This window comes from Centropristis striata, chromosome 15 (genome assembly GCF_030273125.1).
Source record: "Centropristis striata isolate RG_2023a ecotype Rhode Island chromosome 15, C.striata_1.0, whole genome shotgun sequence".
In the NCBI taxonomy this organism is placed as follows: Eukaryota; Metazoa; Chordata; class Actinopteri; order Perciformes; family Serranidae; genus Centropristis; species Centropristis striata.
In genome coordinates, this window is record NC_081531.1 from 10386154 (window position 1) to 10405504 (window position 19351).

The 19351-nt window shown below is 37.0% G+C and overlaps 3 protein-coding genes across 3 annotated transcripts in view; 1 reads left to right on the top strand and 2 right to left on the bottom strand.

Moving 5' to 3' along the window:
- The window catches only part of specc1 (sperm antigen with calponin homology and coiled-coil domains 1), a 92619-nt gene extending 90428 nt beyond the window's left edge, over positions 1-2191 (bottom strand). Inside the window, exon 1 of the mRNA XM_059351170.1 lies at positions 2042-2191. The gene's annotated coding sequence lies outside the window, so the exon portion shown is untranslated. The remainder of the gene's footprint in view (positions 1-2041) is intronic.
- A 1406-nt stretch (positions 2192-3597) lies between these two features.
- On the top strand, positions 3598-8144 carry timm22 (translocase of inner mitochondrial membrane 22 homolog (yeast)). The gene is made up of 4 exons (XM_059351739.1): positions 3598-3903; positions 5170-5366; positions 7499-7571; positions 7668-8144. Exons 1-4 carry the CDS (start codon positions 3645-3647, stop codon positions 7742-7744), a joined length of 606 nt encoding a protein of 201 aa, XP_059207722.1. The 5' UTR covers positions 3598-3644; the 3' UTR covers positions 7745-8144.
- A 2096-nt stretch (positions 8145-10240) lies between these two features.
- Positions 10241-18908, bottom strand: LOC131986275 (organic cation/carnitine transporter 2-like). The gene is made up of 11 exons (XM_059351150.1): positions 18658-18908; positions 17917-18099; positions 16708-16811; positions 16449-16603; positions 16155-16323; positions 15486-15618; positions 14353-14447; positions 13173-13387; positions 11393-11575; positions 11160-11295; positions 10241-10419 (listed from the first exon to the last, which is right to left on the bottom strand). The coding sequence occupies exons 1-11, from the start codon at positions 18862-18864 to the stop codon at positions 10350-10352; spliced, it is 1650 nt and encodes a 549-aa protein (XP_059207133.1). The 5' UTR covers positions 18865-18908; the 3' UTR covers positions 10241-10349.
- Between the last annotated feature and the right edge of the window lie 443 nt (positions 18909-19351).

Below are 19351 nucleotides of genomic sequence, written 5' to 3' on the forward strand. Positions count from 1 at the left end.
GAAAGCTGTCATTTGTTGCCCATTTGGTTTCTCTCAAAGGGCACACATGTGCCTTCCACTTCAAGGCTGGCCTCTTCTATAAACACAAGACAACAACGTAAGCTCTGCAATTTAATCTTTTTACAACTTTACTTTCCCTTTTTTCATTAGTGACAGGTCCAATTATGCTGCACAGCAAGCCTTGACCAAAATAGAGAAGGTTTATTATTCAAGCATCACTATTTTAAGCAGTGATGTTTCTGGAACACTTTGGTAATGTAGGTTGCAAGTAAAAGTTACGTGGCAACAGGTTAGAATTAAACACAGGAGCTTAGTCAGGGTGGTTTAATGAAGCATTTAAGGATCTATTAAAGACATAAACAAAAACCTCTCAAAAATAACTACACTAAACACAACAAGGCCTTGTTTGACTGCTTCACATGGCACGGAGCTAATGAGGAACAAATGGCTGGCTGATCATGTGAAGAAAAAACGCTTGCAGTGCACTGAAGTGGTTCCAAAGGCAACTTGCCATTGGCAGTAAATGTGAAATTTACATAAAAACACAGGAAAACCTGAGCAGTAAGCTGATTTGGTAAATGTATTCTCATGTTCACAGGTTTATTTTAGGAAGGAAAGTATGATAACACAGAGTGGCTATCCAGCACCGAGCTACCTTACAGAAAGATCTTTCATTAATTCACATCCTTGTAATATAATGATAAAAGTAAATATTTGAATTGTTACCAGAATATGAGTTCAGGGCCACACTGACACTGACGTCATGTCTTATATTTCTGGCAGAATTAGGAGGTTCAGCAACCTGAGGGTATTTGACGTTTTACAATATAATAATAAGACATGGGGGTGGGCATTATTCTATAAGGTAGTTTCAATATTTTTAGACTCAATTTGCTTAAATTTGACTAATTTAAAAAACAATTTTAAGTAGATATGCATTACTTATGTGGAGAAGGCTTGAGGCAGACTTTCATGTTGGAGAGAAAAAAATGTCAACTTAAAAATAAAATATGGAAAATCCCAATTTCAAATCACTGACTTTCATTTTAGTTTCTGAATTTTCTAAGTGTGGCCTTGTAGAAGCTGCAGTACCTTTACGGTCTTGTTAGATAGAAAACTGACATGTTAATCAATATTATTATTAATAATAATAACAACAACAACAACAACATTATCTTGATCTGTTCTGTACAATCAACATCTATTGCACATCTGACTGATCCTTCCTCACTTACTCTCCTGGAGTTTTTCCTTATCTGAATCAAGGGTCAAAAGACAGCAGGTGTCATATGCTGAACAGATTATAAAGCCATCTGAGGCAAATTCTTGATTCCTGATATGCAGCTCAATAAATGAAAATGACTTGGCATGTCCCTCCACACAAGAGGACATTAATAGCTGTCAGGTTAAACATTACACCACCAGACAGCCCATGGCAACGACAACACTGTCACTGTATTAAGACTTTCTCAAAGTTATAATTAGGGCCATTAAACGGGGTGTTTCTCAAAGCATATGGGAGGTATTGAGCCAGTAAGAATCCTGTTGAACTCACGGCTCTGCATGGTACAACGTTAGCAAGTAAAATTCAGGATGAGTATTGGAAAAATAACGTCCTTCATACGCCTGTTTTTTTTTTTGTTTTTTTTTTTAACTTATTTGCCTAACCTGAGCCCATCACAGCCATACAGTGACACATTGAATTGGCATAAAAACAACCTGTCCTTTGGCTAATTTTATGACAGACGTTTGTCGTATCAGGAAAGACACGTCTGCTTCAGAATGAGTCATTAAATTAAAGGAACAGAAGCGTTTACCGGGACTGTCACCGCTAACAAGCTGTCATCATCACAGTCAGCTTGTCGTTGCTTCCAACTGACCAAACCAACTGACACGCACGCTCTCTCGCTGCTTCGTTAACGTCCGACAGCAGCGTTTAACGGCAAAGTTCACACATTTTAACTCAACACACTGGTGAAAAGAAGAAGAGACGCTGTAGACAGTGAGGAATAAATGAGTATTATCCACTAGCTCGTCTCACCTGTTCAGTAATGCGGCGGTGCTGCTGCTGCTGTTGTTTGATCTGGATGCCGCCGCCGCCGCCGCCTCGCGCACGCGAGTCATTAAAGTGTCACCGCTGACCGGCCTGTGCTCGAGCCGGTAGGTGGAGCGCGTGAAGCGAGTTTGGCGCAGTGCTCGGGGAGAATTCTGGGAAATGAAGTCTGTCATTGAAACGCATCCCATTCACTGAAATAAGGGGAAGCAAAGAAAGGGTCTATATCTAAGATTTATAACATTCTGTCACAAATTGACTGCACAGCCACACTTTTCGTCACCCTGTCAAAATAATCGCCTAACTCATTTTTTCAGGTTTTGCAGGAAACACAAAACACTTTACCAAAAGTGTAACATGACATTTATTGATCATTTGTGGTGATCTGAAATAAAAAATAAAATAAATAAATAAATAAGGGGAAGCAAAAAATGTATACACTTAAGCTGAACACATGTATACTTTATTTGCAGCACTTATTATAATAGATAATATATTCCCATCTCATATTTTACATATATCTATCTATCTATAGTCATGGAAAAAAATATTAGACCACCCTTGTTTTCTCTAATTTCTTGTTCATTTAATGCCTGGTACAACTAAAGGTACATTTGTTTGGACAAATATAATGATAACAACAAAATAAACCACCCATGATAAGATGTATTTCTAATGAAAGATTTAACATCCATGAATCCTTAATATTATTCATAATCCTTGGTTGATAATAGTGAGGTGGGAAAATTGTTAGAAACACATGTAGGCTATAATGCTATAAAATTAAACAATTCACAAGCTACAGCCTGACCATAAGGTTACAACCAGTCTATGGTTACAACAAAAACATTGTGTAACCTCCATGTGCAACTCCTACAGAATTACTTAATGTGGTTATTTTTTTTATTTGATTGGGGAAATTCTTTATCCATAAGCAAATATTCTTAGGTTCTCAACCCTTATTTCCTCTTTTTTTTTAGTGGAATTTAAGTCACTTCTCAAATCCCTTTCCCTAATAGATTTTTTTTTTTTAAAGCAACAGATTTATAGTCTGTTACATGAATGTATTTGATGAACTTCCTTGAAGTCATATTGACTAATTTACTCTATCCTCTATTTATTCCTATTGTGTAATGAATTTACCCCTTGTGATGTGATTTACTGTGTATCTTCTTACCCATAGACTGTATACATAACATCTATTCGGTCAATTTGTATTGTATGTAGGCCATGTATGTATGTATGTAATTTTGCTCTCTGGAATAGTATTGTATATTTGTATATCCTGACTATGATTGTAATGTTTGAAAATTGAATTAAAAAAAATACTGTTGGCATTTTATACAGTCTATGGTTGGCAGGTTGACTTTGTATCGAATGTGCTGACAATAATTTAAAAAATGTTATTAGACTCAAAGCTTTCTTTTTAACCTGTAAAATAAATATGTTTACATATGCTACTGCTCGTTTATATTTACGGATATGCTTAAATTGTGCTCCTATTATTTCCGTTTCAAACGTTACAAAATGTGACGAATCTGCAGCCGCTCGTCTTTGACTACATTTACCTACAGCGGTGTCATTGAGAAACATGGCTGCGTCCACGGGTGCTGCAAGCGCTGCTGCCTCCGACTTTCAAAGTCCAGGTTCGGCTGGTCCGGGTATGGACAGCCCGCCGATCCAGTACAGTATGATTCTGGAGCATCTAGTCGGGGACAAGAGGCCCATAAAGGACCTGAGCCCCGGTGTCATGGGGGGCCTGCCGGTGCCTGCTAAAAGCGACGACCAGAAGATGATCGAGAGGGGCATGGAGAGCTGCGCCTTCAAGGCGGTTCTGGCCTGTGTGGGAGGTAAAAACCACATTATAGATAGATATCACAGCTGTCTAGTGTCAAATCAAAGAAAATCATTAGTGTCAAAGTTAGCTGCATATGTGAAGGGGATCTGAAGAGGACTTGTGGTTGAGTTTTCCATAATCTAAAGCTGACACATCTTTCGAAATTGAATAATAATTGAATACGTATGTTTTTATTCGTGTATAATAACTTGAAACTAAGAATCGATTTGTTAGCTTAGAATGAGCCCTTCATATTTACATAGGGAGCAGGTCCTCTCCTAAGAGTATACATGCTCCTACAGTAGCCCAGAATGGACAAACCTAACACTGGCTCTAACCTTATTTCTACAGTCTATGGCTCTAACATACAAATTCAACTCAAAAATAATTAAAATAACAACTTTATTTATTCCCTAGGGGAAATTCAGTTAGTCTGTAAGACTAAATGGTAAATGGACTACATTATTATTCACTCTTTTATCCAAAGCGCTTTAGACTACAGACTGCGCTCATTCATCCAGTTCAGTATCTTGCTCAAGGATACTTCGACATATAGGCTGCCATGGTCAGGGATCTAACCACCGTCTTTCCTATCAATGGGCAACCACCAACTGAGCCAACTACCTGGATAATAAGTTGGACTGGTCCCTAAACACGGACGCTCTCTACAAAAAGGGACAGAGCCGCCTCATTTTCTTAAGGAAGCTCAGATCTCTGGACATCTGTAGTAAGTTGCTGCAGATGTTTTATCAGTCTGTGGTGGTAGTGTGTTGTTTTATGCTGCAGTCTGCTGGGGAGGCAGCATCACACACAGAGATGAAGGTGGTTGGACAGACTGGTCTAAAGAGCTGGTTCTGTGGTTGGAGCCAGGTTGGACACACTGGAGGAGGTGGTGGAGAGATGACCTGTCAACATGTTCCAGGCCACCCTGAAATACCCAGATCATCTGCTACACAAAACCTTTATGGACCAAAAACAGCAGTGGACGGCTCCTCTCTCTCTGTTGCAGGACGGAGAGATACAAAAGATCCTTCTTTCCTACAGCCATCAGGCTGTCTCATTCTAACAGAGATTCTACCAGACTAACTGAATTTCCCTTCAGGGATAAATAAAGTAATTTTGATTTTGCAGGATGAAATGTACATAATGCACAGTAGAAGATGAAGTATTCCACACAAAACAGTGGAGAATAGCACAACAATATACTATATTGGCTATATAGGTAAATATTGTGGTAATCTACTGTGCAGAGCCTCACGTTGGTGTTTTTATTCCACAGGGTTTGTCCTCGGAGGAGCTTTCGGTGTCTTCACGGCTGGTATAGATACCAATGTTGGCTTCGACCCCAAAGACCCTCTGAAAACTCCAACAGCACGAGAAGTCCTCAAAGACATGGGCCAGAGGGGGATGTCCTACGCCAAGAACTTTGCCATCGTGGGCGCCATGTTCTCCTGCACAGAGTGCATCATAGAATCAGTAGGTCACACCACTTCTACTCATTATGTCTTCATTATGTGGAGCTGGTGGTGGATGTAAACACACAGCTTCTGAACACGGCTCAAACAGGACTTTCACTGTAATCTGGTAAACAAAATGTTATCATTGTGTGAACATGGTACTACACACACTTGACCTGTTCGGTAACATTTAGATAAAAATAAATATTATTTAATTATGAGAAATGCAAGAGTATTATTTTGAGCAAAACAAGCTTACTGTATCAAACCTTGCTAGCATGAATTACTGGGTTTAATTTTATCCAAAACTTATTTAAACAGAAAACACATTTAAATATGCAGATTACTGTGAAAACTAACCTCATGCCTCTTCAGGGCTAAAACGTAAAACATTGAACTCCTTTTCGTTTTTGTTACAGTTTAATCTCAGTTGATTTAGTTTTACCATTGACAAGATCAAGTCTCTTTTCGTCCTTTCAAAATAAAAGCATCCGTTATCTAAACAGGCTTTGCATAGTACTGTGTATATATATCTTTTATTTTGCCCATGTATGCATGCAGCGATTAATCGATTAATTGATCGTTAACGTTATAGATAATCCAGTTGGCAGGTTTCTTCCAAACGCCCATCCCTATTAAATAAAATCACCTTGGATTACTCCTAAGAAATAATGTAAGCTCTCTTAATTTTTTAAAAGATAATTACAATTAAAATACTGTAATGAGGCTCAGACACAATAGGTGTGATGGGAGTTTTGAAATGTAGATGATTTAACTAACAAAACACTCAGAACACATTTTTGGTCAAATTACAGGGTCATCAGTAAAAAACAGAGCAGAATGATTTTTTGGTGGGAACAATGTGGAAAATCATTACGACAAATGGCAATCGCTTGAACAGGAACTGTAATTTCAGATTGAAACAGGGTTTATAAATCAGCTAATTGGCATAATAACTGATATGTTGCAACTTTACTTACTCACTCAAATGTCAGGAATTGTTGATAGTGTATAAGTTTTGTTCCCACGTTGACTGGCAAGCAGTATTTTTTGGATTTAATGATTTATACAGCACTGTTTGTTCCACAGTGTCACTTTACTGGTTTATTTGCTCTATCTCTGTTTACATCTGACCACATTAGGCCGATATTAGGCCTTCTGTATTTTTCTATACTATATATGTCATATTCCACTTATACTATACTGTGTATATCTCTGCATACATTTATTCATTGATGTTCATACCACTACATTTAACAACTTATTTAACCTATTTAACATGCTAAAATATTTTTTCTTCAATGTGCAATATCTGTAAAATGGAAAGTATTTTCAGGAAAACAAACAAACACAAAAACTATATATTAATAATAAATGCCAAATAGAAGAATTGTATTATATAATGTGTATACAGGTGCATCTCAATACATTGGAATATCATATCAAACCAAGTATTGAGTGCATATAGATAGACATACTTTTCAGAGGCCAACATTTCCATTGTAAACATACTTTTTAAAATTGGTCTTCTTTTTGAGACACTAAATTGTAGGTCTTCATTAAATGTAAGCCATAATCATTATTAATGGAAGAAATTAAGTAAATTAAGACATGAAATGTTTCATTCTGTGTGTAATGGATCTATACAATGTGTTATTCCCACTTTTTGAATTGAATTACTGACATAAATAAACTTTTCTATGATATTCTAATTTATTGAGATGCACCTGTAGAATGTAAAAACATATGTCTTATTTCTTATATTCTTATGCTGTGACAACTATATTTCCCCACTGTGGGATAATTAAAGTCATATCTTATCTTAAAAATGCACAGGGGTAATGTTACAAGGCTTCATGTATTCTTTGGCAGAGAAATGGCTATTTAATGAAACGCTAACCCTCACATTGTTGTTGTAATACCATTCAATATCCCATGTTGAATACTTGAGATGTTTCGGGAGCTTCATGGTTGCAGTGTTCTGCTTTTCGAACGCCCTTAAAATGGTGTGATAGCGCCCTCTGGTGTAAAACTGTTGCCATTTTTCCAGATAAAACTGAGAACTGGTCATTCTAATTGGAGCTCTTCCTTGTTAACTGTTTTTTATTTCGTGCACAACATTCGTAACTTGTGTCTGTTTATCGTTTGCAGCACAGAGGTAAGTCTGACTGGAAGAACGCAGTGTACAGCGGCTGTGTTACTGGAGGAGCCATTGGATTTCGTGGTATGTGTTAACCTGACATAAAATTACTTTAATTTTTTTAATTGAAGGTAATATGTTTGATTTGTCCTCATACATTCTGTTTTTATTTTTCTGTAGCTGGTGCGAAGGCTGGGGTGCTGGGATGTGGAGGCTTTGCTGCATTCTCCGCTGCCATTGAATATTATTTACGGTGAACCACTAAAGAGTGGCTCTGTGGACTAATAGGACGAGCCCTGTGAGGACTCTAACCTGTGAATATTAACCTGCACACGGAGGACTGCTGCAGAGCAGAACTGATGGATTTGGTGGATGTGACAGGTTCCTGTTTTTCACAGTGGGCTGAAAAAAAAAGACGTGTATTTTCCAGTGACTCATTCATTTTTACCATGTGGACAGTTTCAACAAACAAACTTAATGAGGAGAAAGCTGAGAGGATCTGCTTCTGCGAAAATGTTGAACACAATTCACGTTGACTCTGAGTCACGACCAGCTCAAACCAGACTCAGATTAATGCTGTCTTATTGTTTAACATTAGTGTGTCTACTCAACCAGACCACGTTAATAGTATTTATATTAAAAATGTTTTTTTGTTAACTTGTTCTGAACTTTTCTTTTGGAAGATACAAGTGTCCTTGACCACAAATAGTAGTCTTCATTCTAGTTTCAATGTATGTAATTTATGTAAATATGTTTTATTCTAGTCATTATTTTTATTGTGTGGTGAACTAACACACATTTCACAGAGAAAATTTTTTTCGTTTCTACCATGACTGCTGCCCCAGCTTAACAAATATTCATTAATTCGTCCATTATTCTTTACCGATGATCTAAACTCGGGTCGTGGGGGACTGGAGCCGATCCCAGCTGACTCTGGGCGAGAGGCGGGTTCACCCTGGACAGGTCACCACACTATCACAGGGCTGACACATAGAGACAGACAATAATGCTCTCATTCACCCCTACGGGCAATTTAGAGTCACCAATTAAACCAATTAAAGTGCATGGTTTTGGACTGTGGGAGGAAGCCGGAGTACCCGGTGAGAACCCACGCTGACACGGGGAGAACATGCAAACTCCACACAGAAGAGCCGCAGGCCGGAGTCGAACCAGCGACCCTTTTGCTGTGAGGTAACAGTGCTAACCACTACATCACCATGTAGCCCATGCTTAACAAATAGCTCAGATTATTTTTTTATATAGTTTATTTTTTAGTATAGTTTATTGCTTATTGATAATAGAAATACTGAAAAGGGGATAATTTATAACAATTAATATAGAACGAGTCCGCACATCTGTTTCACTATCAAGTAATTTCTCTATGAAAAATGGGAGAATTTTCTCAACGCATTAAGAAACACTTGATTCTTCAGAAAAAATGTCACCAGATTTAGAAAAGCTGGTTTTCACCGAACAACGAGTGAATGTAAAATTGTATTTATGTATTGTATGTATACAACTGTAGTGGAGTAAACAGATACGTTAGTCTGTGGTACAAGATGAAAATCAGAAGTGAAATGTAATTAAGTACATTTATTCAAGTACTGTACTTAAGTACAATTTTGAGGTGCTTGTATTTTACTTGAGTATTTGAATTTTATTTTTATAAATTAAACCACATACAATTATATATATAGTAATTTAAAATTAGCCCTACTTGGACAACATTAAAAGTATATCATAGAAAAGTAATCAGTAATTCAATTCAAAAAGTGGAAATAACACATGATATAGATCCATTACACACAGAATGACACATTTCATGTCTTAAATAAATCAATTTCTTCTACTTATAATGATTATAGCTTACATTTAATGAAGACCTAAAATTCAGTGTCTCAAAAAATGTTTAATATTACAAAAGGAATTTGGAATCACATTTCAATAGAACATTACAAATGTGATCCATATTTTCAGATTTTTATCGAATTATAAACAGAAACAAATAGACCTTGGGGGTGTTTCCATCTACAGCAAGTAGCAAAAAATATAAAAAATTAAGTTACATAATATTAAACAAAAGAAGGGCGTTTCGGGGCGATTTGTACAATCTCCACTTGTCCCAGATTTCCTCAAATTTGTCTCTCTTCACAGAGAAAGTGATTCTTTCCATTACAAAAATTTTGTAGATGATGTCATACCACTCGTCTATAGATGGGCTGTCTGGCTTAAGCCATTTCCTTGTTATAGCTTTAGCTTTTTAGCAGCTACACTCAATATGCCAAAAAGGTATTTTGTGTTTTTATTTGAGGATGGAGAGTGCAGAAGCCCCCAAAAATAATTTATCCCAATTAAAAGCAATGTTCGTCCCAAATATTGTCACCAATTCTATGTAGATCTTACACCAGAAAGCATTTACATTAGGACAGGCCCAGAACTAGTGATCATGATTTGCCTCCTGGGAGTCAGACTTTCTCCAACAGCTGGAGGAGCCTGAGTGATGTGACTGCTGAACAGTGTGATGAAGAATCTGCTGAGACTCTTCCAGCCAAACACTCTCCAGGAGGTTGTCTCTATCTTTTACTTAACACACTTGCATACTTCAGTTTGTATTGACTGTTTTGTAAACATGTTTATGATTTGAGAAACAAAGTACGTGCACAATTAAATTAGCTTCATAATGTTCATAAGTTCACAAGCATAAGTCAAGTTTTAATTTTAGGTTCACATTCAAAGGCCCTTTTTGAATGTGAAATTTTCTGATTAAAATTTTTGAAAAGAACAGAATATAGCAGGAATGATACACAGTTAATGAGACTTTTTATTATTATTAATAACTCATTTAAGTAATGATTTAGACACTCAGATTCGGGTTTCGAAAAGCACCACAGTGTTTGAATGTTCTTTTCTTCTGATGAGGTGGCACTTCATGCTGTTGAGACAAAATGTGTTATTTGGTTTTCAGCATACTGGAGAATTAAACTGCTGAAATATTTTAATATTTTCACTTCTACCAACTTCATTATCACCATCTTGAAGAGGTATATTCATTACAAACACTGATGCATCCTCATCACATCTCCTAGAGTCATAATGATGAAGGTGATAATGATCATGACGACAGGTGATTGGATTTGGTTGTTATATTAAATAGTCCGTGACATTTTTGTTCCAGTATTCTTTTCTGAACAGCCAGTGTCATTTTTCAGTGATGATTACTGTATATTATATTCAATGTCCATTTATACAGTCATGGAAAAAATTATTAGACCATTGTTTTTTCAATGCCTTGTTCATTTTAATGCCTGATACAAATAAAGGTACATTTGTTTGGACAAATATAATAATAACAACAAAAAAACTCAAAAGAGTTTAATTTAACAGCTGATATCTTTGAGATTTTCCATTGTTTTCTTGATAATAACCAAAATTATTATCAAGAAAACCATGGAAAATGTCTAGATATCAGCTGTTAAATTAAACTCTTTTGAGCTATTTTTGTAGATATAATTATATTTGTCCAAACAAATGTACCTTTAGTTGTACCAGGCATTAAAATGAACAAGAAACTTTAGAAAACAAGGTTTGTCTAATATTTTTTTCCATGACTGTATATTATAACTTTGACATAGACATAGTTTACAAAGACGTATGTTTCCTTCAGGAACTCACCTTTCTCTCTGATGCATCTGCTGAATAGTTTGAGGTAAAGGTCGTCCGAAACTCTCCGGCAGGAAGAGAGCAGCAAAGGCCGACACAACACACAAGGTCCCCAGTGTAATCTGAGGCAAGTACTTGAAGTACGCACCTGTAAGAAAGGAGGAGGAGGTGAGGGAGAGGCCTGGTCCTGAGCATCCAAACCACAAACCGTAACAGCAGCTATTGTTAAAAACCAGTTTACTCACTCAGCTGTAACAAAAAAGGTGATAGGGAGCCGCCCACTCTGGAAAATGTGGAGCATGTCCCTGTCGCTGTGTTCCTCAGCACTGTCGGGTAAAGCTCTGCTGTGTAGGCAAAAATCAGGGCTGTGCCTGTGGTAACACCAAATTTACCCAGCATCTCCAGAGCAACAGCCAGAGCAGATAATCCTGAAAGGTGAGAAATGGTTTGTCTAGGAACAGAACAGAGTAAAACAGAAAGTCTGTCTCTGTAAGATTCACTCTGCAGTAGAATAATGCTTGTAGCGGAGTCAAAAATCACAAGAAATCTTAAAGGCACTCTTTTAAACAAATAAAATGCCTTGGTTTTTTTTTTATAGGAATGCTCAGATTTTCCGCTCTTATTCCAAGTCACATTGTTTTTCTTATACTTAGAAATAAACACATTTTATTTGTTTATGCTAAAATCTGGAAAAAATAATAATAAATTAAATACGAAAAACTAGCAAATTTTTTTACGTTAATACCTGTGGCAGCCAGTTTCTGAGTCAAAATAATGAGGTTGTATCTTAATTTTCTACAATAAAAATTAAATGCATTAATTGTAATGGCAGTCATCCATTATTAGTATCTGTAACTATTTATCCTAACTGGTTGGAGCAAAGCCCAGCTGTCATTCAGCGAAAGGCAGGTCTCCAAAATGTCTTAATTTTGTAAAACCAAATCATGTGGATTTTTCCAATGTTGTTCCACAAAGTCTTGGTGTTGTTATATTAAATAAAGGGATATTATTATTATTTTTTTAAATCAATTCTTGACCAAATAATGGCAACATTTAGCAACAAGTGGTATCAACTCATAAATTGCTGCCACAACTTATGAGAAATAGCTGATATATATATATATATATATATATATATATATATAATCGATTTCAGGTATTCATATGATAATATTGTAAGCCTGTAAACTTATTTAATTTTACAACAGATTTATGAGTTAATTATGGATTGACATTGAACAGTCCCATTTAGTGGAGTCTCTGATTGACCTTGTGGCAACTGTTGATGGTAGAGTTGCATTATGGGTAATGTAGGAGGCAGGTTTTAACTGAGAAGATCAATGCATGAATTAAATAGATTACAGTCATGGAAAAAAATATTAGACCACTTTTTATTGTTCATTTTAATGTCTGTTGCAACTATTTGTTTGGACACATATAACGATAACAACAAAAATAGCTGTTAGAGTTTCATTTAAGAGCTGATATCTAGCCATTTTCCATGGTTTTCTTAATAATGATTTTGGTTATTATCAAGAAAACCATGGAAATGTCTAGATATCAGCTCTTTAATCAACCTCTTATGAGCTATTTTTGTTGTTATCATTATATTTGTCCAAATAAATGTATCTTTAGTTGTACCAGGCATTAAAATGAACAAAAAATTTAAGAAAACAATGGTCTAATATTTTTTTCCATGACTGTATGAAAATAATCGACTTTAGGTATTCATATGATAATATTGCAAGCCCTTATAAACTTTAATCATTCAAGTTAATTGATGATTTATTTTTTAATAGAACAAGTTATGGATTGACATTGAACAGTCCCCTCTAATGGAGTCTCTTATTGACCTTCTGGCAGAGGTGCATTATGGGTAATGTAGGTTTTAACTGAGAAGAACAATGCATGAATTAAATAGATGATATCTATTTTTTAACTGTCCGCCATGAGTCTGACAACGTTATAGGAGTGCGATACTAAATCTATGGAATACTCTGCTCACTGCTTACTACTCCTGCTTACTTTCAGGCACCAGTTGAATCAAGTACAGTGACACTCCTCCAAGGAGCAAGAGAAAGACGACAGACAGTCTTCGTGGAAGGTATCGCAGAGCCAGCCAGCTGGAAATGTATGCTGGTGCCTCCACAGCTGCTGAGATGAAGCAGCTGATATAAGGGTTAGCATGGAGTCGGGATGTGTTCAGCGACAAGCCGTAGTATCCAGTACTCAGAGTGAACCTGGGAGCACAGAGATACAGCAAACACAGATGTCTGAATGGAAATCTGTATAAAAACTGCATTTAATGACATGTACTTAGCAAACATCTGATTAATTTCAAGGTAGAAGACTTCATGAACCCGACCTGGCTTCCCACCTTTAAACACGGTCAGTTGTGTTCATTTAACCTAGCAGGAGGTCCCGCTGTAGTGAGTGAGGGTGGTGTATTGGATTTTATTTATGCTGAGGTGTTTCAAAAACATTTGAAAATTCAGTATTAATGAGCTGTATTATAATTGATATTGCCTAATAGAGGTGTGAATCGGCTGAGGCCCCACGATACGATTTCATCCAGATACTTGAGTCATGATACGATATTATTGTGATTTTAAGCATTTAGCGATATGGTGAGTTAAATTCAATCAAGAATTGTTTTGTCAGATAAGAGAAAATTCTCAGTCTATTCATCTCCCTTCATTCTTTTTATTTCACCACAATGAGAGTCAAACCTACAGACTGACCAACAAAGTATCCAGTCAAACTGAACTGAACTGATATAAAACATGTATGGACGACAACAACTGCAGCATTTTATCAAACTTTCCTCAACTTTAAGCTTCACTGCTCAGAATTGAATGAAACATAAAAAAAGCCGAACTTTGCAGCGTTATTTTGACAATTTCCCGACACAGTATCATGATGCACATGGTGCCTGATGATTCCTTAGATCTTTTAGTTTCATATGATACCAGTTTCTCCAGTATATTCCTATAAGTGTGCCAGCTACGACCTCTGGAAAAAAAGGCGAAAATACTGACAGCCTGCCTGCCGTCAGAATGCTTAATAACGATACTTGGCGGCCATGAATCAATATAATATTGGCATGCAAAATATTGCAATACTATGCTGTATCGGTTTTTCCCCACCTCTATTACCTAAATTCTATTTTTTTGTGTTGTGTTAAAAGCTGAAACTGGATGCTCACCACACCAGGCACAGAATGAGAGTTGTGTTTCTGATGTTTTTAGTACTCAGCAGGTTGAAGATATTGTGGTGTTCCTTAGTCTTTGTCTCGTCAGCCTGCAAGATACAAAACGAATATTAGAAAATTTTAACCGTTGTTCTATATGGACAGAAGGAACCCTCTATGGGAAATACTCTCCTCCAATCAAGAGCACACATTCGCCCACAGAAACTTGTAATAAGTAGTTGGACAATCTACAGGTGAATCTCAATAAATTAGAATATCATGGAGAAGTCCAAGTCAAATAGCCTCAACCAAGTATTGAGTCATATAGATGGACATACTTTTCAGAGGCCAACATTTCCATATTAAACATTCTTTTAAAAATTTGTAATATTAACATTTTTTTGAGACACTGAATTTTAGGTCTTCATTAAATGTAAGCCATGATCATTATAATTAGAAGAAATTAAATAAATTAAGACATGAAATGTTTCATTTTGTGTGTAATGGATCTATATAATGTGTTATTTCCACACTGCAAAAAAGGGGTGTCTAAAAACAAGATAAAAACACTAAATCTGAGGGAAATGATCTTGCTGCATGGACAGATAATTTCACTTGACAAGATTTCTTAAATTAAGATTATTAAATCTAGAAATAAGCATGTTGAACGCTTAAAATAAGAAATTAACTCTTAAAACAAGATAAAGTATCTAACACTTCTAAATCTAAATAATTTTTTTTATCTTGGTAGGAACCAAATAATTTGCAGTGCACTCTGCCCGGGCCAGTTCATCGCTGCTTGCAGCTTTAATTTATCTTGTTTTAAGAGTTAATGTCTTATTTTAAGCGTGCAATATGCTTATTTCTAGATTTAATAATCTTAATTTAAGAAATCTTATCAAGTGAAATTATCTGTCCATGCAGCAAGATGATTTCCCTCAGATTTAGTGTTTTTATCTTGTTTTTAGACACCCCTTTTTTGCAGTGCACTTTTTTGAATTGAATAACTGATATAAATAAACTTTTCTATGATATTCTAAATTATTGAGAAGCACCTGTATAGAATCCAGTAAAGGGAGTCTGTAAGACAGAACCTCAGTCTTACATTCATGTCTGGTCCTGCATGATTTAATTAAAAGCAGACTAACATGAACCTTGTAATCTTCAAAGATGACCTGAGGCGCTTCGATTTTGTTGATCTTGGCAGCTTTTCTCAGTATTGCCTCAGCTTCCTCCACTCTTCCCTGAGAGAGCAACCACCGAGGAGACTCTGGGAGCAACCTGCCTCAGTGTTTAAGAGGGGAACAGAAAGGTTTAGGTTGGATTAGATAAAGAAATAAAGAGGTTTAATGTAAATTAGAATTTTGGTAACGCTTTATATTAAGGTCCTTGTAATAACCATTAATTAACAAGTAATAAGGCCCTTGTAAGTCCTTACAAGATGCTTATTAACATTATTGTGCATTTATAAGCTTATATAAGTGTTAATAATGGCATTACAAACACCCATGACCCACCCATTATGTCTTTGCCATGCCTTTATTAGTCTTATTTTGTTTGCTTATTGATATTAAAATATACTTTATTGCTCATCTATTATAAGTTAACTATAAGTTAACTATGCTTTTTGCAACTACCGGATCTAAAGCGAGAACAATGCCTTATTACTTGTTAATTAATAGTTATTAAGGACCCCATTATAAAGCGTTACCAGAATTTTTTCTCTAATAAAAGGGTTTTCTTGTCTCCTAAGAGGAGCAAAATTGTGAAATTTATGGTGCATGGTAAATTTCATTGTAAAGAATACAACAACCTACCACCAGAAAGGGATGTAGAGTAGGCCAGGTAGAGAGGTAGCCAGCATGAGAGATTTCCAGTCTCTTAAAAAGTAGGCAAAGAGAGGCAGCATCATGTAGCCAAGGACAAAACCCAGACCTGATAATGAGGAGAACAGGACCCGAACTTTGCCAGTCAAGATCTCAGTGCCTGGACAGTGAGAGAAAGAGAGAAACGCAGGTAAAATGTGATATTACAAGTGAAAACAATGTATGTATAGTATTCAAAATCACTTTTATACTATTTATTGTTGCTAGTAGAGCATTTACATTTACCCAGCACAAAACCAGATATATAGTTGGAGATCTGTCCCAAACCATTGAAGAAGAAGAGGATGGTGAAAACCGTCCAAGAAGGTGAAAAGATTTGAAAAAAGTTAAAAATGAACTGAACTGCCATGGTGGTAAAGATAACAGGCTTCCTTCCAAACCTAGAGTAAGAAATCAAATGTCATGTTCTCTTTAGGCAGAAGTCTGACTAAGTTTACACAATTACTGTATAAGTTAATTATCTGTGAGATGGTGTAGTCAGTACCTGTCTGAGAGCTGCCCTGAGAAGAAGGATCCAAAAAGAATTCCCAGAAAGAAAACTGTGGACGTGAACGGCTGCTTCCACTGATCACTGCACACCAGGTTAAACTGGAAAATATATACATGAACATTCAAACAATAACATACATGAAGCTGGGGGATCCATGAGCATGGTCACCATGCCTAGGTAAAGGCACAAGGTAGCCTTTCTTCTTTTTTTAGGCCTAGACAATGTCTGAACTGGTGCTGTAGATGTACACACTAATATGAGCGTGATTTTAGCATTAAGGAAATAAAACTGAGAAAGCATGTCCTCTCTGGCTTTTCAGTAAGTACTGATCAAAGACCCTGCTTCTATTTAGCAGTATCATGTGGTCTGAGTGATCCGAACACAAGTGGACAGCTCTGGCATGCTTCAGTTTTTGCCTGTTTTGATAACGGAAACTTTTATTTTGAAAGGACGAAGAGACTTGATCCTTTCAGTCATAAAACTAACTAAACTGAGATTAAACTGTAAAGATAACTTCAAGGAGTTCAATGTTTTATGTTTTAGCCCCTGAAGAGGCATGAGGTTAGTTTTCACAGTAATCTTCATATTTAAATGTGTTTTGTGTTTAAATAAGTTTTTGATAAAATTAAACCTAGTGATTCATTCGTCATTAAAAATACACTTCCGCTATGGCAGGGGGCGGCAGTTGAGTGGGCAGTCCCTAATATGGACAAGAGTCACATACCCGTTCTCACTACTATCTGAATGTGGACACATGCAGCCTGAACCACCTCCCAATGTGGTTTTTGACATCTGATCTCAATGCATCCTGACAGTGTTTTCACCTGTATTTGGAGCTGTCCACTTGTGTTCGGATCACTCAGACCACATTTACTGTCACACACACACACACACACACACACACTATAATTCACCCGTGACCTCTACCAATTTCAAAAAACAAAGATGTCGACAGAAAAAAAACAAAAAAAAACAAACCTTGAATATGAATGTATGATTAGACACTGTATGCATGTAGCATCAAACTGCAATGACTGCACTGAATTTAATGCACTTTTATTTCTACTTGAGTGATTACAGAACCAGCCATGACCATGAACTGTAAGATGGGGCTGATGGAATCTGAAATCTCTGCCAGCCATCGCCCAGTATAACACACACACACACGTACACACACATACACACACACGTACACACACACACCTCAGAGGTGACGGTGGATTGGTAGATGTCTCTGCTGTAGCTCCAGCCGTCCACACAGCCCTCCTGCTGCAGGTCAGTGAGGTTCACGTCCCTGCCAGGAATGAGTCCCTGGGCGGAGAGATTTCTGACCACATCCAGCCTGTACCTGCTGCATCTGCTCAGCTGCTGCTTCCCATTCACCACCTCACAGGTTGAATGTGCAAAGCAGAAAATAATCAGTCTTTTACAACTGTGTACCCGTACCATCCCGCACCTTCACATACAACATAACCCTCAAATGCAGCCAGACTGCTTTATGACCCTCATAACATTCTGGCAAAGCAACAGTAATATAATGGAATAAATAATTCACTTCTTGTTCCCCGTTGGTGGAACACACTACCAGTTCCGACCAGAGCAGGGGCGTCCCTCTCTACCTTTAAAAACCTCCTGAAGACCCAGCTCTTCAGAGAACATCTTCTCTCCTAGCACCACACGATAACTCTACTCCTTAAAGAATTGTCACTAGCATTTATTGCTGCACTAATGGCTCTTACTGCACTACACCTTGATTGTTTGCTTTTTTCTCCTGTAAGTCGCTTTGGATAAAAGCGTCTACTAAATTACTAAATGTAAATGTAACAACTGCACAAACAAAACACATGAGAATACAGAGAACATTATAGTGATTTTTTTAAACTGATTTTTTTAAACTGTTAAATAAATAGTGAACAAGGTGGCTTTCTTTAAAAGCTTCCTTACCTCTATTGGGATGGTAGCAGTGTGCCAGTCTTGGGTGAGATTGACGTCAGGAACCAGGCAGTGGTGACTGGGAATGTCAGTCAAGAAGACAACAGAAAGGCCACCAAATCCATTGGGTATCAGGGTGGAACAGAGCAGGAAGAAGACCATCTGCTGGAAGCGCCCCCACTGACCCAGAAAAGCTGTGGTGCTATCATAATCGTTCATAGTCTCAGAATCCTAATTGTGCCCTCTACAGTCCTTATCTTGCAGAATGCTCTTTCTCTACTGCAACAGAAAAAGCAGACAGGTCCGCCTTTACCTGGTGTAGCAGCTAGCCACACCCTAACTAGAACTAGAACGACTACGTCATGGCTTTATGGCTCCGGCAGCAAACCAAGGTGCAGGTACATCCATGTCTGTCCAGAAACATGAAGCCATGGCAGGAGACAATGCTTGTAAATGCGTATTTGGATGTTGCTTTAAAGAAGATTCAAATTCTAAAAAAAATGGATACTTCGGACACATCTTCAGCCCGGCAGCTCAGGAGATCTACACAATCAGCACATTTTCATGGTAGGAACCCAAGATTAGTGTAACCAATTCAATATCTTACCAAATGTCCCCAAAGACCTTTAGATATAAAAATGGCGTCACTTCATCATCACAGACATTTTATGTAAAGTTTGTCATGATTAGAATATGAGTTCTTTGG